The sequence below is a fragment of the Hemitrygon akajei genome, chromosome 32, assembly GCF_048418815.1.
Source record: "Hemitrygon akajei chromosome 32, sHemAka1.3, whole genome shotgun sequence".
NCBI lineage: Eukaryota > Metazoa > Chordata > Chondrichthyes > Myliobatiformes > Dasyatidae > Hemitrygon > Hemitrygon akajei.
In genome coordinates, this window is record NC_133155.1 from 20,887,291 (window position 1) to 20,905,159 (window position 17,869).

Here is a 17,869-nt window from a genome sequence, read left to right on the forward strand (position 1 = left end):
ATGCTATGTTAAGAGGATGGGTAATGAAATTTCTTTGAAATGAGAAACAGTGGTTAGCAACCTCAAAAAATCAGGAAAGTAGGGTGAGTGGGCAGCAAGTTTGTAAGAATGGCATCATGGAGCAGGAGATGGACCTCAAGGACAAGGTAAGATTGTAAACAATGTGAGGGAAGAAATTAGGGAATACCAAACATGATGCAAGTTCAGGATAATCTCAGAAGGAACTATTAAGGGTAAGTTTAGACAAAGAACATGAAAGGAAGAAGACAACCATCTCCCTAGATGCTTAAAGTTCTAGTGGCAAGGAAGTCCTTGCAATTTTTGCTGAAGTTGGAATGGGAGAGTCAGGAGAGAGATGGATTTGTTTGCTGTAGAGACAATAATTCTAATTTTCTTTTATTCCTGTCCTCAGGAATACCACTGTCAATCTCCCTCTATTCCAATGATCATGTTAGAGTTTAACATGTTAATTAACTTTTGTAGTGCTCCACTGAAACCTCATTGCTCTCCACTCCCCATTAACCTGCCTCAGGAACAGATCACTATTGCTTTAGCATTGTTGGGTCTAGACACTGGTGGACCCTCCATCCCTTGCAGAAAGATCTCAATAGTTCAAAAATGCAAACAATTTCCACCTCCTTAAAGGCAATTAATGATGTGAAATCATCCTTTTGAAGCAGATTTTTCATCATGTTCTCAGCCATTATGATTAGCCCTGTTCTGAGGGTTTGGAATCTGCTTGTCTGTTGTGAAATTCTTTGGGATATAAACAAATATTAACAAAGAAATTATAAATGCAAGCTGGAGTTTTACTGGCAAACTGAGATTGTCCTTCAATTCTGCGGTTCTGAAAGGGATTCAGCAGAGTCTGATGCACACCTGCTTTTGAAATTGTTTATCATCTGTTTTGGCCTCTACAGCTTCGTGCATCAGCAAACATTGTTTCAGCACTGGTCTGATCATCACATTGTGTTTAAAAAGGTTGTTAATCGTAGCTGTGACATTGTAATGTGAAATTGCTATCGACCAGTGATAGACTTTCTCCCAGCCTCATCTCACACTGCTGCTTACACTAATACTGTAGATTAATGGCTTTGTCCTTGTGCTTATGTCAGCTTTAGATATCAGCATAGAACAATTACATTGATATTTAAAACACGGATAAGACTGCAGGAATATGTGTCTGGGGTGATGTGTGGAAAAGGAGATGTATTAATTTATCCATACAGGCCTCTTACCCAAATAATACTTCAGGGTGCAAATATATGGAAAAACTAAGGTGAATGACTTGGCCTCAAAAATGCTAATAAATAAATAAAAGATTTAGTTGTAAAGTTATAAACCAATCCCTGTTCAAATAAAGGCAAGCCACTGACATAGCTATTTCAGCTAGGAACATAAATCAAAGTTGGAATATCTTTATACAGCCTAATAATCTATTTTAATTGATTTTTTTGCTAATTTCGTAATGAATTTTCAGTTCTCTCTTTATATTTCAAGTTTTCTAAACAAAATCTTCAAGCCTTGTTGGGCTTAGAAGAAGAAATTACAAATGCATGTGTAACAAAATATCTGCCCATTCTTTCATCTTGTACAGTTCTCCGTTTCAGGACAGAATAGATTTATTAAGAAATTAAAACAGGTATTGCTGTGTGGTGTTGCTGTAGTGATGGTGGCTAGGTGTTAATAATTCTCCAGATCAAGTTTCAGGCATGAAAAATCATTGCTTTAAATCCCTCCTCAGCCATTCTACTGCTATCTCACATCTTGTTGAGACAATGTGTTGTGTACAGGCAGTCCCCGGGTTACTTGTGAGTTCCATTCCTGAGTCTGTCTTTAAGTCGGATTTGTAAGTAAGTCAGAACAAGTACATCCGGTTTAGCGTCAGTTAGTCAAACGTTTGTCTTAGTATATAGTATATATTTTACCTTTGTATGCATATAAAACACTTAAGAAATATATGTATCCCAATAATTAAACCACTTTGTTGCTTAGTAATAATTGTAGCTTTCATCAGGGCAGGGCCTTTCACATGCTCCGTTATTCTCACTTTATCCGTTATCCTTTAAAATTGTTCCGAACGTTGACCGACTGTAGCCTAAAGCTTTTCCAATGCCCCATGGTGTTTCACCTCTTTCCGATTGCTTTATCATTTCTACATTATTTTCAATCGCGATCGCTTCCTGTCAATGGAACAGAAACATTGCGGGCGGCGGGTCCCGAGCTGCGCCGGCTCCTGGGGTCCACTGGGTCTTAAGGACCACCACACTGAATTCCCTGGGTCCTAAACTCCACCGCATTGAGACAGGTTAAATGGGACAAGTGGGGGCTGTGCTGGGTTTGAGTATTTGATCCTCCACAATATTCCATGTGGGAATTTAAACTGGAGGTGGCAGTGTTTTTTTTACGATGTCGAGTCGTGAGCTCGACATCAACCCAGCACAGATGATACAGGAGTCATTGGATCGACATCAACCCATCACGGGAGCAGTCTGTCACTAAATCGAACTTGGAAACCTCTGTTCTCCAGCCTGGTGCTAATCTCACTGCGCCACCAGCCGACTGGAACGGGGGAGGCGGGGTCAGGGTGAATCTTACTAAGAAAAATTTAAGCCAAATACAAAATTAAACACTCAGCACGGTGTCAATGGCAACGACCTAAAATGGCGGACGGCATTCTCCTTCCTTGGTTCGTAAGTATGAGTTGTCCGTAAGTCGGATGTTTGTAACTCGGGGACTACCTGTAACTGATTAATCATGCAAGGAATTGACTGGACCTCCTACATGCAGAGGGTTTCCTCTCTTTCCCTTTCTCATTTCTGTTTGTGGGTTTTCAAGTGCATGTTTTCCTCTCAGTGGGTCCATTTTGTCGCTCCCACACTACAGAGTTGTCCAGTGTGTACCATTACTAATATGACTCGGTAAAAACATTTAATTGTACTACTCTGCTGTTGGTTTTGCTCTGCACATACATAACATTATTAAAGTCAAGTCAGTAAACCTTTCAGATTCTTACTGCCTGAATCAAGCCAACCTTATTTCACAACCTGCCATTTCTACCTTGTTGTTTATAAGGCAGATTGATGATGTCCTTGACTTCAAAACATCCCCCAGTGCAAAGACTAATTTTTTGACAGTAAAGAATGAAGGAAAACACACCAGTATTTGTTCCTGTTCATGCTACTTGAAACCAAGGCGTCACCAATGGGTGGAAACTCTGAGTAGAAGCACAAAATTTGGCTCAGAATCTAAAAAATGTCACTGTTGCTGTAAGAAAATTGGAGCTTAGATGAACTGAAGAATGGAGCCACAGGGGCAAATTGTTTCCAACATGGCAACTTAATCTTGCCACCAGAGCAACCTCATCTGCATTAGAGTCCAGGCTTTGAACTTAAATAAATGTTTGAACAAGCTTTTTATGTGCACATTCTTTCAGCTTGTTAAGTTTTTGAGGAAAATGCAAAAATTTTAGGAACGTTCTTGCTTTAATTAAAAAAGTTGCACTCTCTACATAGGCAGGTTATGTTCAAAATAGATTTGCACAAAAGCAAATTATACCTGTGATCTTGAACGTTTTAACCTACTATTGTAGCCATACTATCAGATGATGTGTGGAGCTGGCCTTCTATAGTTTTTAGATGACATTTGGATTGCATTTGGAGCTTTGGATTGCATTCTCATTTAGAATTTTCTATATAGTATGGAGTAGAATCTCAATGTTCATTTTGCTCCATTGATGCTGCCTGACCTATTGAGTTCTTCCAGCATTTTGTGCGTGTTGATCCAGATTTCTAGCATCTGCAGTCTGTTGTGTAATTCCGTCCAGAATGCAGGTGTGTCAGATAATTCAGAAGGCAAATGGCTGGCTTCTTCACAAACAAATGAAATATAAACGTAAGGAAGGCAGAGGTCTCATTACGCCTGTATGGGTGCTGGTTGGAGCATATGAAAGGGAAAGCTTTTTATTCTGCTCTCCCTATTTAAGATAGACTTTAATTGGAAATGGCTCAGTTTATTAGGCTAATTATTGGGATGAAAGTGGCTCCTGATATATAAAGTTGGTAAAAATTCCATCAAGTTCAGAAAAATAGGAGGTGATTCTACTCAAATCATTCAAAGTCTTGAGAGTGCTGGAGAAGGAAGATGCTGAGAGCGTAATTCCCCTTATCAGAGAATCAGGTAAAAGGAGGCATGATGGAGAAAGAAGGCTGAGAGGAGTTTCTTCTCTCACAGGGTTTTTTTTTACGGACAACTGTGGAGACAGAGATTAAATACATTCAATGCTGCAAGAAAGAGATCTTTTGTCTAGAAGGAAACCAACGCCTATAGGGATAGCCAGGAGATTAGAGCTGCAGCCAAGATCAGAATACCATGGTTGAGTGACAGGCAGGATGAACAGGCTACGTGACTCCTTTAACTTTTATCTCTGATGTTCCCATGAAAGAATATTATGGGCACACATAAAAGGTAAGAAAAAATAAATTAATTTCAATGGAATGGTGATTTTTTTATGAATAGTAATTGCATTGGCTACATTTTGGTTGAATTGACAGGCAGATTTATGGGGCACTTTCATGTACAGAATTGGAATTTTTTAAGTTGGCAGGTTATCCAAGTGAAGAGATGGACAGGAACCAGTGCTTCCAGCTCTCCTGTTCAGAATGTCATAAAATAAAGTTGAAGAGGTGACAATATTTTTTATTAAAATGCTGCATGTAGGCTGTAAATTAAGTTGATTCTGGTTGGGTTATACCCTCTTTTATTTGGATTTGATGGCTGCGGTACTTCTGTATTCTGGGTACAATATCTGCCTACACCATATCAGCAAAAAGAGAAATTATTGGAAAGGAACACACCTCAAACATCCATTTACTTAAAGTGTGAGGATGGAGGCACAGCCTAGTATCCTTGTGATAATCAATGGAAAAGTATTGATTTTGCATGACTACGAAGTTCCCACAAAGACCTCAATTTGCTATTAAATGGGTGCAGTCAAGACAACAGCACCCACCATTCCCTGCTGATGAAATACCTCAATTGCAAGAGAATGGCCTCGTTTCACACAACGCCTAATGCCATGTTCTGATAGTGGTAGTTTCTCATCAAATACTGTGAGATTGTGGCACATTTCCTGATATCAACTGAAAACCAAAGAGACTGGGTACTGAGCGTTCCCAATGATTTAATTTTGTCAGTGAGGTTTTCATTCCAGCCATTTTTGCTGGTGGCTTTGGTTGTGAAATAACCCACTGTTTCTGAATCGGAAGTCTCACTCTAGGAATTTGGCCTTTAGTTCAGTGCAAAACTGTGGGCAGTGTAACGATGCTAGATATTGAACTGAACCCAATTTTTACCCAACATCATCAAGATATCACACCTGACCCGTTTAGTGTATTTTCTGTTTGAATATTCTTTTTGTGTCAAATATTGTTTTTTTTTAATTGAGATGCAGCGCAGAATAAGCCCATCCAGCCCTTTGAGCTGCACAGCCCAGCAACTCCCAACTTACTCCTGGCCTAATCACGGGACAATTTACAATGCTCAATTAACCTACTAACAGGTATGTCTACAGAAACTGGAGCACCCACATGGCCAAAAGGAGAACATACAAACTCCTCATAGGCGGTGGGCGGGAATTGAACCTGGGTCGCTGGTACTGTAAAGTGCTGTTGCTAACCACTATGGCACCATGCCGCCCCTAATAGTGTGGCAAATGGCTACACTGATTGCCGATTAGAAAGCAAATAGAGGATACTTTCTCCAATTTTCTTCACTTATGCAGGAACTCTTTCAATGGTGATATAAACAGAAACGCACAGGTATGACTCAATGGCAATGAAATTAGAGCAGAGCAGTAGTACACTGTGAAAGAGAATTCAAGACCCATGAAGATCACCATTTCTATTTAACTATGTTTAATTAATTCTCTTGGAGGTATCCTTTTATTATGTTCTGTGGTTAACACTGAAGCCCAAGGTAACATTCTCATCAGTGGAAAGACTTCAGCCATCCCGCTACTAACCTGAGTAATTTATCTTAAATCCTTTCCAGTTGGTGGCATGGTCAGACGACCAGCGGAGGTAAACCTTGTTGCTTGAGCTGATAACTGTAATTGGAGATGTATAATTGCCACTGAGAGAGATAAGCAGGGGGTTCTGACTTGAGGGACCTGTGGATAACAATAGCATTCGAGTTAGGCATATAGATGTTATCTGATTTTTTATGCAATGTAACAGCATCCTCCATTTGCACTCAAATGACAGATTAATTTTCCACCATGCTGTTCCAAGTGCCATTCTCAGAATTTATCAAAGGCACTGTGAAAATGCTGTGGCTAAATTAGAAGATCTCAAAGTGGAGACGTGGAAAAAAAAAATGTTTTGAAAGGTAATGTGTGTCTTTCTCAAGATTCCAATTTGTTATGCCAGAACTATGTAGATTTAAAAGAATAATCTATATGCAAATTTCAACCACCTGAATATTAATCTCCATAACCTTAATTTTAAGGTAATTGACTTCAGAAAATATGAAGACTAAATCGTAGCTGGGACCTTGTTAAGGACAGCCCAGACTTTGGCTGCGATGCCAACAGTCACGTTCCAGTACAATGTCTGAATGATATGAGTGGAGTGAAGGAAGCTGACTTGGAAGCAAACAGTTTGAGTGGTGCCAGATAACTATGAAACTATAAATTAAGCTCAAACATGAGAGGATGGCCTTCTTCCCTTATTTCGATATCCATTAGATATTTCAGTCAACATCAATCTGTTTATAAGGACTATCATACAATATAAGTGTGGCCTACTATTGACAACTCTTTAATTTTGTTCACAATTAAAAGTAGTGTCTAAAATCTGACTTGAAATGTGTTGAGATTCGCTTGGAGTAGCCCAATTAACACTCAAAAAGAATAATACTGTCAACTTGCCCACAATGCAAACTCAAATCACATACATGAATAAATTGCATAATCAGATAACTGACCAAAGATAATTCACTTGCAAAAATTATTCTTGCGCTAATCAGACTCTGATTTTGCCTGCCATACTGTCAATAGCATAAGGAATCTGTCTTGCTACATCTTTCACCGTGCTGGCCTGTCTGGCAGGTGGAGATGTGGGGAGTTCGAAGGGCAGGGGAAGAACTGAGGGAGGGAAAGAACATGCTCTGGAACTCTCTGCTGAGTTAAATCCTGCAGAACGAACTTTTTTAAAAAACGCAGATACTGAAAATCTGAAGTAAAAACAGAATGTACAGGAAACGTTCAGGAGGTAGTATCTGCAGAGAGAAAAACAGACTTCTCAACTGTTCTGATTGGGATAAGTATCTAACTGGGAGTGGTGGCAACTATATTATATTTGCCCTCTCTCTAAGGGGATATGGAGGTAATGCCAGGGTTCTCACACATCTGAGTAAATACATAAAGACTTCCGATAGCATCAAGATTGAAAGTTTCTCTGTTTGTTTGGGTAATTGAACAGCTGAACAACATCTGAGCTCATGTAATGGAGGATTAATAAGGCCCATGAAACTAAAGTTTAGAAAGGCATTATTCTCCACAGCAGAAGAAAGAGTGACATCCAATTAAGGCACAATTATAAAATGATTGTGTGCAATATATCTACAGCATGCTAATATCAGAATTATGAATATTAAATATTATTAATTTACCATCATATATTTCCAGTTCATCAAACTGTCGTTCACTTTGAAAGAACTCAATCTGAAGCGTAACATTGTAGCCTGGATCTACTTTAATAATCCATGAGCAGCTCTGGAAATGCCGGTAATTTCCGAAGAAGCCTTGATTTAAGATGACTCCTGAGGAATCCATGAGGATCTCGTTCACTGGGCAATGTGCTGCGTCAACATAAACAAACGTCAAATTATATCACATCACTTTGCTTTGAAAATCAATTGCGAAGAAACATCTTCAAAAGCCTTTTTCTCATTTGTCTGGGGAACTGAGGAACTGAACATACCTGAAGAACTACTCAAGAACAGTAGGCCCTAAATCACAAAATTAACTGGTGGGTGACATACAATTCACAGGAGGAGCCCTGGCAATGATTTGACCAGACAGATTCATTTTGCTGTTGCCTAACTCTGAACTGTCAGGATATCAATCAAGGCGGCAGAGCTAAAATCGCACAGGACAGGTGATTTTATACAGTTCTGAAAACCTCCTGGGAGATGGCCCAAGCGTCACTTACTCTGTCTTCTTCTTATCATGAATAACGTGAGCTATCCTGATGCTTATCTGCACTGACTTTGGCTTAATTTTGTAGAAATTAAAACTCATGGAGGAGAAGGATAGTTTCTGCCACCACAAAGAGTTGCCAGTATGATATCTGTGGCGCCACGGTAACGTAGCATTTACCGCCACGCTATTACAGCTTGGGGCATTCTGGTGCCCAGCGTTCAATTCTGGCGCTATCTTTAAGGAGTTCTTCCCTTTGGAATGCATGGGCTTTCCTTGGGTGCTCTGTTTTCCTACCACGGTCCAAAGATTGTAGACTACATTAATATTCCCACATTATAATTATCTAGTTAAACATATTCAGCCATATTTTATTTTTCCTATTTGTATAATAGTCAGTTCTCAGTCCAGTTTCAAATCAGATGCGGGTGGATTAATTGGTCATTTTAAATTGTCCTGTGATTAGGTTAGTGTTAATTGGGTTTATTGGGCTTGCTGGGACAGTGGGGGACCTACTCAGTGTTGTATGACTAAATAAGATGAATAAATAGACATATTGTTTGCTCCTTTTGAATTCAGTATCGATGAAGTGAGTAGAATTGTGAATAATTACAGTCTGAAGTGTTTGTTTATTCATTCAGGTAATGTAGGTTTGTGGGCAGGATTAGCATTAATGAAACATTACTAAGTTGCATTGAGAAATTTGTAAAGAAGCTATCTCTTGATTACTTGTAAGCTGTATCACATCTGACTTGCTGGTCTATTTCAAAAGACAATTAGCTGTCTTCAACATTGATTGCTTCCGCCCAACATGTGATAGCTTTTTCAACTTTACTGGCTAGGAGAGCAATTTTGCTACATTGGAAAGAATCTAACCCACCTACTGTTTGCTATTGGCTCTCCTCCATTATGTCATGTCTAAGCTTGGAGAAAATTAGAAGCCGGACATTTGATTCATCCTTTAATTTTGAACAAGTCTGGTGACCCTTTGTTCAATATTTTCACATGATTTAATTTATTTTTATTTATTTATTTTTCTTTATTCTCTTTGGGGAAAATCCTTATCCATGAAAGTTCGGAGATGACTGGAAGAATGTGTTTTTTTTTCCTCTCTCTTTTTTCTAATTTTATCCTCAATTGGACTGCCCAATCTTTCTTTTCTTTCCTTTTTTTTCTTTCTCTTTTTTTGTTTCAGTTTAGTTAATGGGTTTTTTTAAATCAATAAAATTTCCAATCTTATTTTTATGATTGCTATGAGGAGTTGGAGTTTTTTTTTTACCATTGTAATAATAACAGCATAATATTTTACCTATTTGATTTTGACATTATATACTTTCTGTTTTCATTATTGCTGTTTATATGTCTTTTATATTAACTACTTGCCTAACTCCTCCTCTGATTTGTATATTCTTTATTTGAAAATCAATAAAAAGATTGAAAAATGAAATGAACATTGATATTGGTCTGGAAACACATACAGGTGAGACCAGATAAAGGCAGATATCCTTCCTTTAGAGTTAGACAAAATGTTTCTTTTTTTGTTGCTTAATTCACAGTTTCATGACCACTGTCAGTAATACTAGCTTTTCATATGGCAGATTTAATTATTACTTTGAAATTCCACAGTTGCAGTTATAAGATGTGAACTCATGCCTTTGGGTTATTACCTCACATTGTTCATTACCAGTTTACTTGTCTGGTAACAGAGCCACAACATTAATATTCCCACATTATCTTTATCTATTAAACATACTCTGCCATCATTTATTTCTGCTATTCGCACATCAGTTCTCAGTTAAATTTCAGATCAGATGCAATCATCTTTCACAGTTTAAGTTACCAATGCTGCTATAACAGTGAAACACATCCAATTTCTAGGCCTGATATTACTTGAGGCATTTAATTCAGATTCATTCTGCAGCACAGATCAACCCATGTTACAGTCATCTTCTCTATAGTTTGAAAATACACCACAGTCAGCAGTAAATGGTAGGGCATTGAGGAATGCAGTAGAACAGGGTGATCTAGGAATAATGGTGCATAGTTCGCTGAAGGTGGAATCTCATGTGGATAGGGTGGTGAAGAAAACTTTTGGTATGCTGGCCTTTATAAATCAGAGCATTGAGTATAGGAGTTGGGATGTAATGTTAAAATTGTACAAGGCATTGGTGAAGCCAAATTTGGAGTATTGTATACAGTTCTGGTCAGCAAATTATAGGAAAGATGTCAACAAAATAGTGAGAGTACAGAGGAGATTTACTAGAATGTTACCTGGGTTTCAGCACCTAAGTTATGGAGAAAGGTTGAACAAGTTAGGTCTTTATTCTTTGGAACATAGAAGGTTGAGGGGGGACTTGATAGAGGTATTTAAAATTATGAGGGGGATAGATAGAGTTGACGTGAATAGGTTTTTTCCATTGAGAGTAGGGGAAATTCAAACAAGAGGACATGAGTTGCGAGTTCGGGGGCAAAACTTTAAGGGTAACATGAGGGGGAATCTCTACTCAGAGAGTGGTAGCTGTGTGGAACGAGCTTCCAGTAGAAATGGTAGAGGCAGGTTTGATTTTGTCATTAAAAAAAATTGGATAGGTATATGGACAGGAAAGGAATGGAGGGTTATGGGCTGAGTGCAGGTCGGTGGGACTAGGTGAGTATAAGCGTTCAGCATGGACTACAAGGGCCGAGATGGCCTGTTTCCTTGCAGTAATTGTTATATGGTTATATAGCAGTAGCTACAGAAAGTGCACACTGCAGTACTGATAACACTGGATTACAAAGACTTTCTTTCCTGAATACTTCTGTGTGTATCTTATGGATTTTGGGCTGCTGATTATGAAAATCACCAAAAAATTTCCCGATGACTCACCCATTGAAAAAAAAATCACCTATACTTGTTATTTCAATTCATAATTCAAGTCAGAATAACTGATGCCAAGATGAAGGAAGGCATTTCTGTTGGTCCACAAATCAAACAGGTCATCCATGGCAGGCAATTAGAAGAACTACAAGTGGAACTGGAGAAAATCACATGGAAGGCACTCAAGGATGCTGAAGATTTTCTTGGCAACTACGGAGCTCCAAGCTACATGCAGCTGTTTGACAACATGGTTCAAGCATACAAAAACCACGAAGTGTAACATGGCACTAAACATTCATTTTCTGCATTCCCATTTAGACTTCCTCCCTGCAAATCCTGGCGCTGTCAGCGACAAGCATGGTGAAAGGTCTCCCCAGGACTTTGGGAGCATGGAGAGGCAGTATCAGGGCAACTGGAACCCATCAATCTTGGCTGATTATTGCTGGACACTTAAGTGAGAAACCTCCGACACTGAGTAGAAATGAAAATCGTCAAGAAAACACTTCTAACTTAGTTGAACTATTGCAAAGTGTCAGCAATTAAATGTATTGTATTCAATAAAAGTTAATTTCTTATTTCTCCAAAGTCCTATGTGATACAAGCATCCTGAAATTATATTTGCGTTTAGCTTCAAGTGATCTATCATTAACAAAAAAAGACTTCTGAGGAAGCAACACTTTCAAAAAAAGTTGCGGTCCAAAGCAAGTGGTCTGTTCAACTAAGTCACAGCATTGACAGCTATCACTGGACACGTGGACTGGGTACTCAATGGAACTGGTGGCCCTGATCAATTATTCACAGCGACAATTTGAATAGTTCACAAATAACTTGTTCATTCCCCCTCTCCCCCCAACTCTCCGCTCCCCAGAAAATAAGTCACAAATCACTTTTGTTTTACTTGAAGTCTCCCCAAAGGCTAATTGTGAAATGGAGTCCAATGAGCTTGATGAGTCCTGCCCCTTATTTTGCCTTGTTTCAGTCCAGAATCTGAAGTGATGTTGAAATTTTGTGTCTTCATGGAGAAATGGAATTTTAGCGTTTAGAAGGTCAGCCAGACCTTGGAAAGATTTGGAATGCTGCATTCGTCTTCTGCCCTGATGCATTTTCTTTTTCAAAGGGAATTAGTGGCATGAATGTGGTCATGACTATGTCTATTTGCTTGTGTGAGGTCCACATCATGTACATCGACTTGTGTCTCCTGCTTAATATACCGAAGTGACAGACCTTGTTGAATCAACTGTGCGATGATTGTCGAGAACATTAGCGGGAGTCTGAATAGACAACGTGCATCCCTAAACCTTGAGAGGTAATGTTGCAACTTCAAAAAAAGAAGCTTACAGTGCACTTGCCCAGATGCTTGGTTTCTATTTATTGGATATCCAGATGACCTCTACCATGTCTTTCACTGGGAGGCTGAGGGAGGAGAAAAACACTGGCAACACCGGGGGGGGGGGGGGGCGGTGAGATGCAGCGTAGAAAATAACAGAGAAAGAAATAAGAAGAGAAAACTAAACTGGAACTCAAGTAAATCATCGTTAATTTTAAAGAAAAACAATGATAGATAATAGTAAAGGCTGACCTTAATATGAATGGGTCCTGAGGCAGGATCTCGGCCTGAAATGTTAACTGTTTATTCACTTCCATAGGTGCTACCTGACCTGCTGAGCTCCTCCAGCATTTTGTGCGTGTTGCTTTTAATATGAATGGCATTGCAGAGGAGGGGAATAAAATTGAAAGGCAGTGAGAGGGGGTGAGGTGGATATGGGATTGAGGGAGAAAGAGAGAGTTGTGCATGCACACTTAAAAATAGACACAAAGAGAGGAGGAAAAGACAGGGGGGAGCATCAGAGAATGTAAACCACACACTGGAAAAGGAAAGAAAGGGAGAGAAAAGAGGTGTCAGCTGAAGGTAACGGAAATTTTATTTTATATTTTTTTATTTATTGTGATAGAGCACGGAGAAGCCTTTCCAGTCTTTCGAGCCATGCTGCCCAGCAACCCCTGATTTTATGCTAGTCTAATCACAGGGAAATTTACATAGACCAATTAACCTACCAACTGCAACATCTTTGGACTGTGAGAGGAAACTGGAGCATCAAGAAAAAACCCATGGAGTCATGGGAAGAACGTACAAGGCTGGGAATTGAAACTGAGTCACCTGTACTGTAAAGGAGGGAGGCAGGGAGAGAGAGAGAGGGGGGGAGAAAAAGAGAATGAGAGAGAATGAATCACAGAGGGAAATTGGAGCCAATTAAAGGGATTATAATAATTGCATAAAAAGGTGACAATAAATTCATTGAAGTGTCTGTACTATTGACATTGTTCAATTTATATATTCATAAATTACTTCAGTGATCTCAACAGTTAACAATCTGCCCCTTCAATGAAGTGCCAGGGTCATCAGTAAATGTCACAAATCCCAGAAGTCAGATCTATTTTGAGAATAAAAAAAAGTTTTCATTCTCTTTACCTCATGATTATTCTCATTATAAATCCTTACAACGCTATTAAATATGTGTCTATTATAAAGTTAGCTTGTGCAATGCAATATTCAAATGGCTGGTGTATTGCCAAGGTCACTCAAGTGCACTTAATGTCCTGAATTTCCTTCTGCACGTTGGAAGCATATTAGTTGTAATGCACTTTGAAGGGACCTCAGAAATTTATATGAATTTCTGATTAGGTTCTCCTTGCATGCAAGTATCTCACTCAGGACAAATGTACTTAGATCCATGTTCTTGATATGCTATTTCCATACAATCGAGTTGTTTTGTCATCAAACAATAGATAAAAGTAGAATCAGGTTAATTATCACTGACATATATCACAGAATTTCTTCTTCTGTGGCAAAAGTACAGTGCAAGGTATAAAAATGATTATAAGTAACAAAAATTAACAAATATGAAACAGAGGAATACAAGGTATGGTTTATGGACCATACAGAAGTTTGTGGGTGGGGGGATGAAGCTGTTCCTAAACTGATGAGTCAGGGAGGTGGTCTTCAGGCTCCTGTACCTCCTCCATAATGGTTGTAATGAGAAAAGGACACGTCCCAGATTATCAGGGTCTTTAGAGTAGGGTGCCATCTTGTTTTGAAGCTGCCCTTGATGGAGCTGGATGAGCTCACAGCTCTTTGCAGCCTCTTGTGAACCTATGTCTGGGAGTGATGCAACCAGTCAGAATTCCCTTCAGTGTTTGTCAGTAGAAATTTTCACGAGTGTTTGGTGACATACCAAATCTCCTCAAACTTCAAATGTAATATAGCCTTTTTTTGGGGAGGGGTATTGCATGACAGATTGAGAAGTTGAAGCTGCTCACTCTTTCCACTGCAGACTCCTCAATGAAAACTGGCGTTTGTGCTCCCGACTTCCCCTTCTTGAAGTCCACAATCAATTCCCTGGACTTGCTTACGCTGAGTGTGAGGTTGTTGTTGCAACGCCACACAACTAGCCGATGCATCCCACTCCTGGGTGCTTCCTCGTCACCATCTGAGATTCCGCCAACAGCAATGGTGTCATTGGTCAATTTATAGCTGTGCATTGGTCTACTGTCATGAGTGCTCAGAGAGTAGAATGGTAAGCTAAGCATGCACATCCAGAGGGGTATTGAACACCGAGCTGTAATCGACAAACGGCATCGGGTGATGTACATATTGCTCTTATCTGGATGGTCCAAGGGCAAGTGGAGAGCTACTGCAAATGTGTCCACTGCAGAGCTGCTGTGAGGGAAGGCAAACTACAGTGGGTCCGTATTCTTGCTCAGGCAGGAGTTAATTCCAGATGTGACCAACCTCTTAAAGTACTTCATCACTGTAGACATGAATGCTACTGGGCGATAGTCATTCAGCAGTTATCATCAGGAAATTCTGGCACTTTAATTACCTTAAGGTACTTTGTATTTATAAAGTGACATATGTTGAAAACACCCAGTAGAAAAATGAGAAGAATCAACACAAACACTTGACCGTTGATCTATGGAAAACAATAACTCGCCTCGATTTTTCCTCAGTGTAGTCAATTTGTTTTTTTTCTTTGTGGTTAACTATTCAGTGAGACAATGACCACTTAACATTTTGGATAGGGAATCAATAAAATCCAATTATGGTTCACCTCTATGTACTTACACTGGAAGTGAGGAATGGAGAAGAGGATGAACAAAAAGAAAACTGGGTTTAGTTTGGTCTATTATCCTTAATGCTCCAAAAGAGAGCATCCAGAGAGCTTCTGCAGATTTATGAGGTCATCAGTACAAATATGGATGAATACAGAACAAATTATTTGAAACACTAATTAACGCACACTGCTGATTAGATAGTGGAATTCAATGCTCCAGCTAACCCTGCTGCATAACTTCACGTGGCTGAATGCAGATTACATACTAGAGAGGATCTCACCACAACTCTTTAAAGATCAGCTGTGAGAAGACCAACTGGGAATTGAATCCTTTGGTATAGTTCTACACGCATTTCTGGAGCTTCTTGTGTTAACATTGCTGAAAAACCAACCCCCTTGCACAGACCAGAAGCTCTTGGATATGACTCTATTTTCAGGCATTTCCCTTGGAATACAACTGGAAGAATAAACTAGTGGATAAGGAGCAAAACAAGCAAGAGGAAGAATGCAGAATTTGACGGGGCAATTGTAGATTCTTAGGAGAGCAATAATACTTAAGTGTTAATCTCTTATTCTCCAACATGAGATGTAGTGAAGGAAATTTCTGCTTCAATGGTGACATCTGAAATGTACCACTTGCTCCAATTACAAAGGCAATCCCACAGCAACATGCATTGCTGGTGACTAACCCACAATGACTTCCATGGTCAACGTATCAAGTTGGTTCTTTTTGGTGTGTAGATAATTGCAACATCTGGCAGTTCAGTGTTGTACAAGGGCTTATATTCAGAGAGAATTAGCATCCCTCTCCTGTCACAGGTAAACAGCCAGAAATTACTTATGGTCATACAATCTATTTTGGACATGAGACTATCATCGTTGCTTATGTGAAGGCTGTGAAATATGGATGTCCGTTACATCAAGCATGCTGGAACATGTTGCAAGGTGTGAATCTGAATGACAGAGCTAGTTGTTAGGTGAATGATCAATCAATAATGCAGCATCTGAGGTGGTAAAACAGTCTTCGGAGCTTGACTTTTTATTTTCACCTCCAGCGTACTACAGAAGATGTCACCGCAACTCTTTAAAGATCAGCTGTGAGAAGACCAACTGGGAAGTGAACCCTTTGGTATAATTCTACAAGCATTTCATGCTTTTCTGGAGCTTCTTTTTTTATGGTCCTATGATCTTCTAAGCATGGCCTCCTGGAACCTAGTAGGGCCAACATATCTCTCCTACTTCCCTCACTCTTCACCACGGCACTATGCAATGATATTGATATTGCAAAAGACAAAGCAGTGGCTGTCTTGAGACATTAAAACATGGATGAAGGTGCATTGAGACTAATAGTTGGGACTCTTATCATGTTACAGCTGTACAAGACGTTGGTAAGACCTCACCTAGAGTATTGTAACCAGTTCCAGTTACCCAGCCATTGGAAGTTTGTGACTAAGCTGGAGACAGTGGAGGGAAGCTTAACAAGGCTGTTTGCAATACAGGAGGGTAAAGAGAGACTGGATAGGTTAGGTCTGTTCTCCCTGGAATGAAGGAGCTGAGGGATGACCATATTGAGTTATACAAAATCATGAGGGGCACAGATAAGGTGAACATTGACAGTATTTTTCCAAGGGTACAAGAAATTAAACTAAAGGAAATAGATTTAAGATATGATGTCAAAGACTTAAAGGGGAAGTAGGGAGTCTGCAGATGGATTTGACAGATTAGGAGAATAGGCAAAGAATTGGCATATAGAATACAGAGTAGAGAAGTGTATGGTCATGCACTTCGGTAGAAGGAATAAAGGGGAGAAAATTCTGAATTCAGACCTGCAAAGTAACCTCCCTTACTACCAACTTAACAAGCAGGTTTACAGCTGGCAGGAGAGTGATGTTGAAGCCAGTGTGCTCCACCAGGAGCTGTGTGGGACGGTGTTCAGTCGGGAGTCAGTGCTGCTCCCCTCCCCCCATATTCGCTCGGCTGTATTGTGGTTGACTGCAGATTTTTTGCAGCATTCACGGACTCGGAGCCTGAAGCCGTAGTGTCACCTGTTTACAGCCGCCAGCAGAGAGGTGTCAGAGCTGGCGTGCTCTGCCAGGGGTGGTGCGGCGTGGCATCATCCAAGCTGGAGTCAGTGCTGTCGCCACCCCCTGTGTTCGCTTGGCAGAAGACAAGCTGTGTTGTGGTTGACTGCAGATTTCTGCTGCATTCATGGACTCAGTCTGGACTATTTTTTTGCGTGGCTGTGTCTTAGTGATATCTTGCATGTGCTTGCTGTGTTATGTGTGCTTTGTGCTATATGTGACTGCTGGTACTGTGATTTGTGCCTTGGCCTTGGTGTAACGCTGTCTCCTTCAGCTATACTCACGGGTATTCATGTATGGTTGAATGACAATTAAACTTGGATTGAAATTGTATTTGAATTAAATTGAAGTTAACCTTTAGGGAATCCTGCACAAGGAATCCCACGTCTTTTTACACCTCTGATTTCTGAATTTTCTCTTTGTTTAGAAAATAATCTATGCCTTTAATCCTTCTACCAAAGTACATGACCATACACTCCACTTCACTATATCCCATCTGCCACATTGTCCATTCTTCTTTCTCCACTGTTTCTTTATTCCCTATTACAACCTCTCCAGCATCATATTCCAGCAGTTTGATATCCATTCTCACTTCTCTTTTGCTCTTTACTGTATATAT

General features: G+C 39.7%; 1 protein-coding gene across 1 annotated transcript in view; it reads right to left on the reverse strand.

The window, feature by feature from the left end:
• csmd2 (CUB and Sushi multiple domains 2) overlaps positions 1–17,869 on the reverse strand; it is an 896,539-nt gene that overhangs the window by 140,216 nt on the left and 738,454 nt on the right. Inside the window, exons 43-44 of the mRNA XM_073034487.1 lie at positions 7,672–7,860; positions 6,023–6,169 (exon numbers count right to left, since the gene is read on the reverse strand). Coding sequence (XP_072890588.1) covers positions 6,023–6,169; positions 7,672–7,860 — 336 coding nt within the window. The remainder of the gene's footprint in view (positions 1–6,022; positions 6,170–7,671; positions 7,861–17,869) is intronic.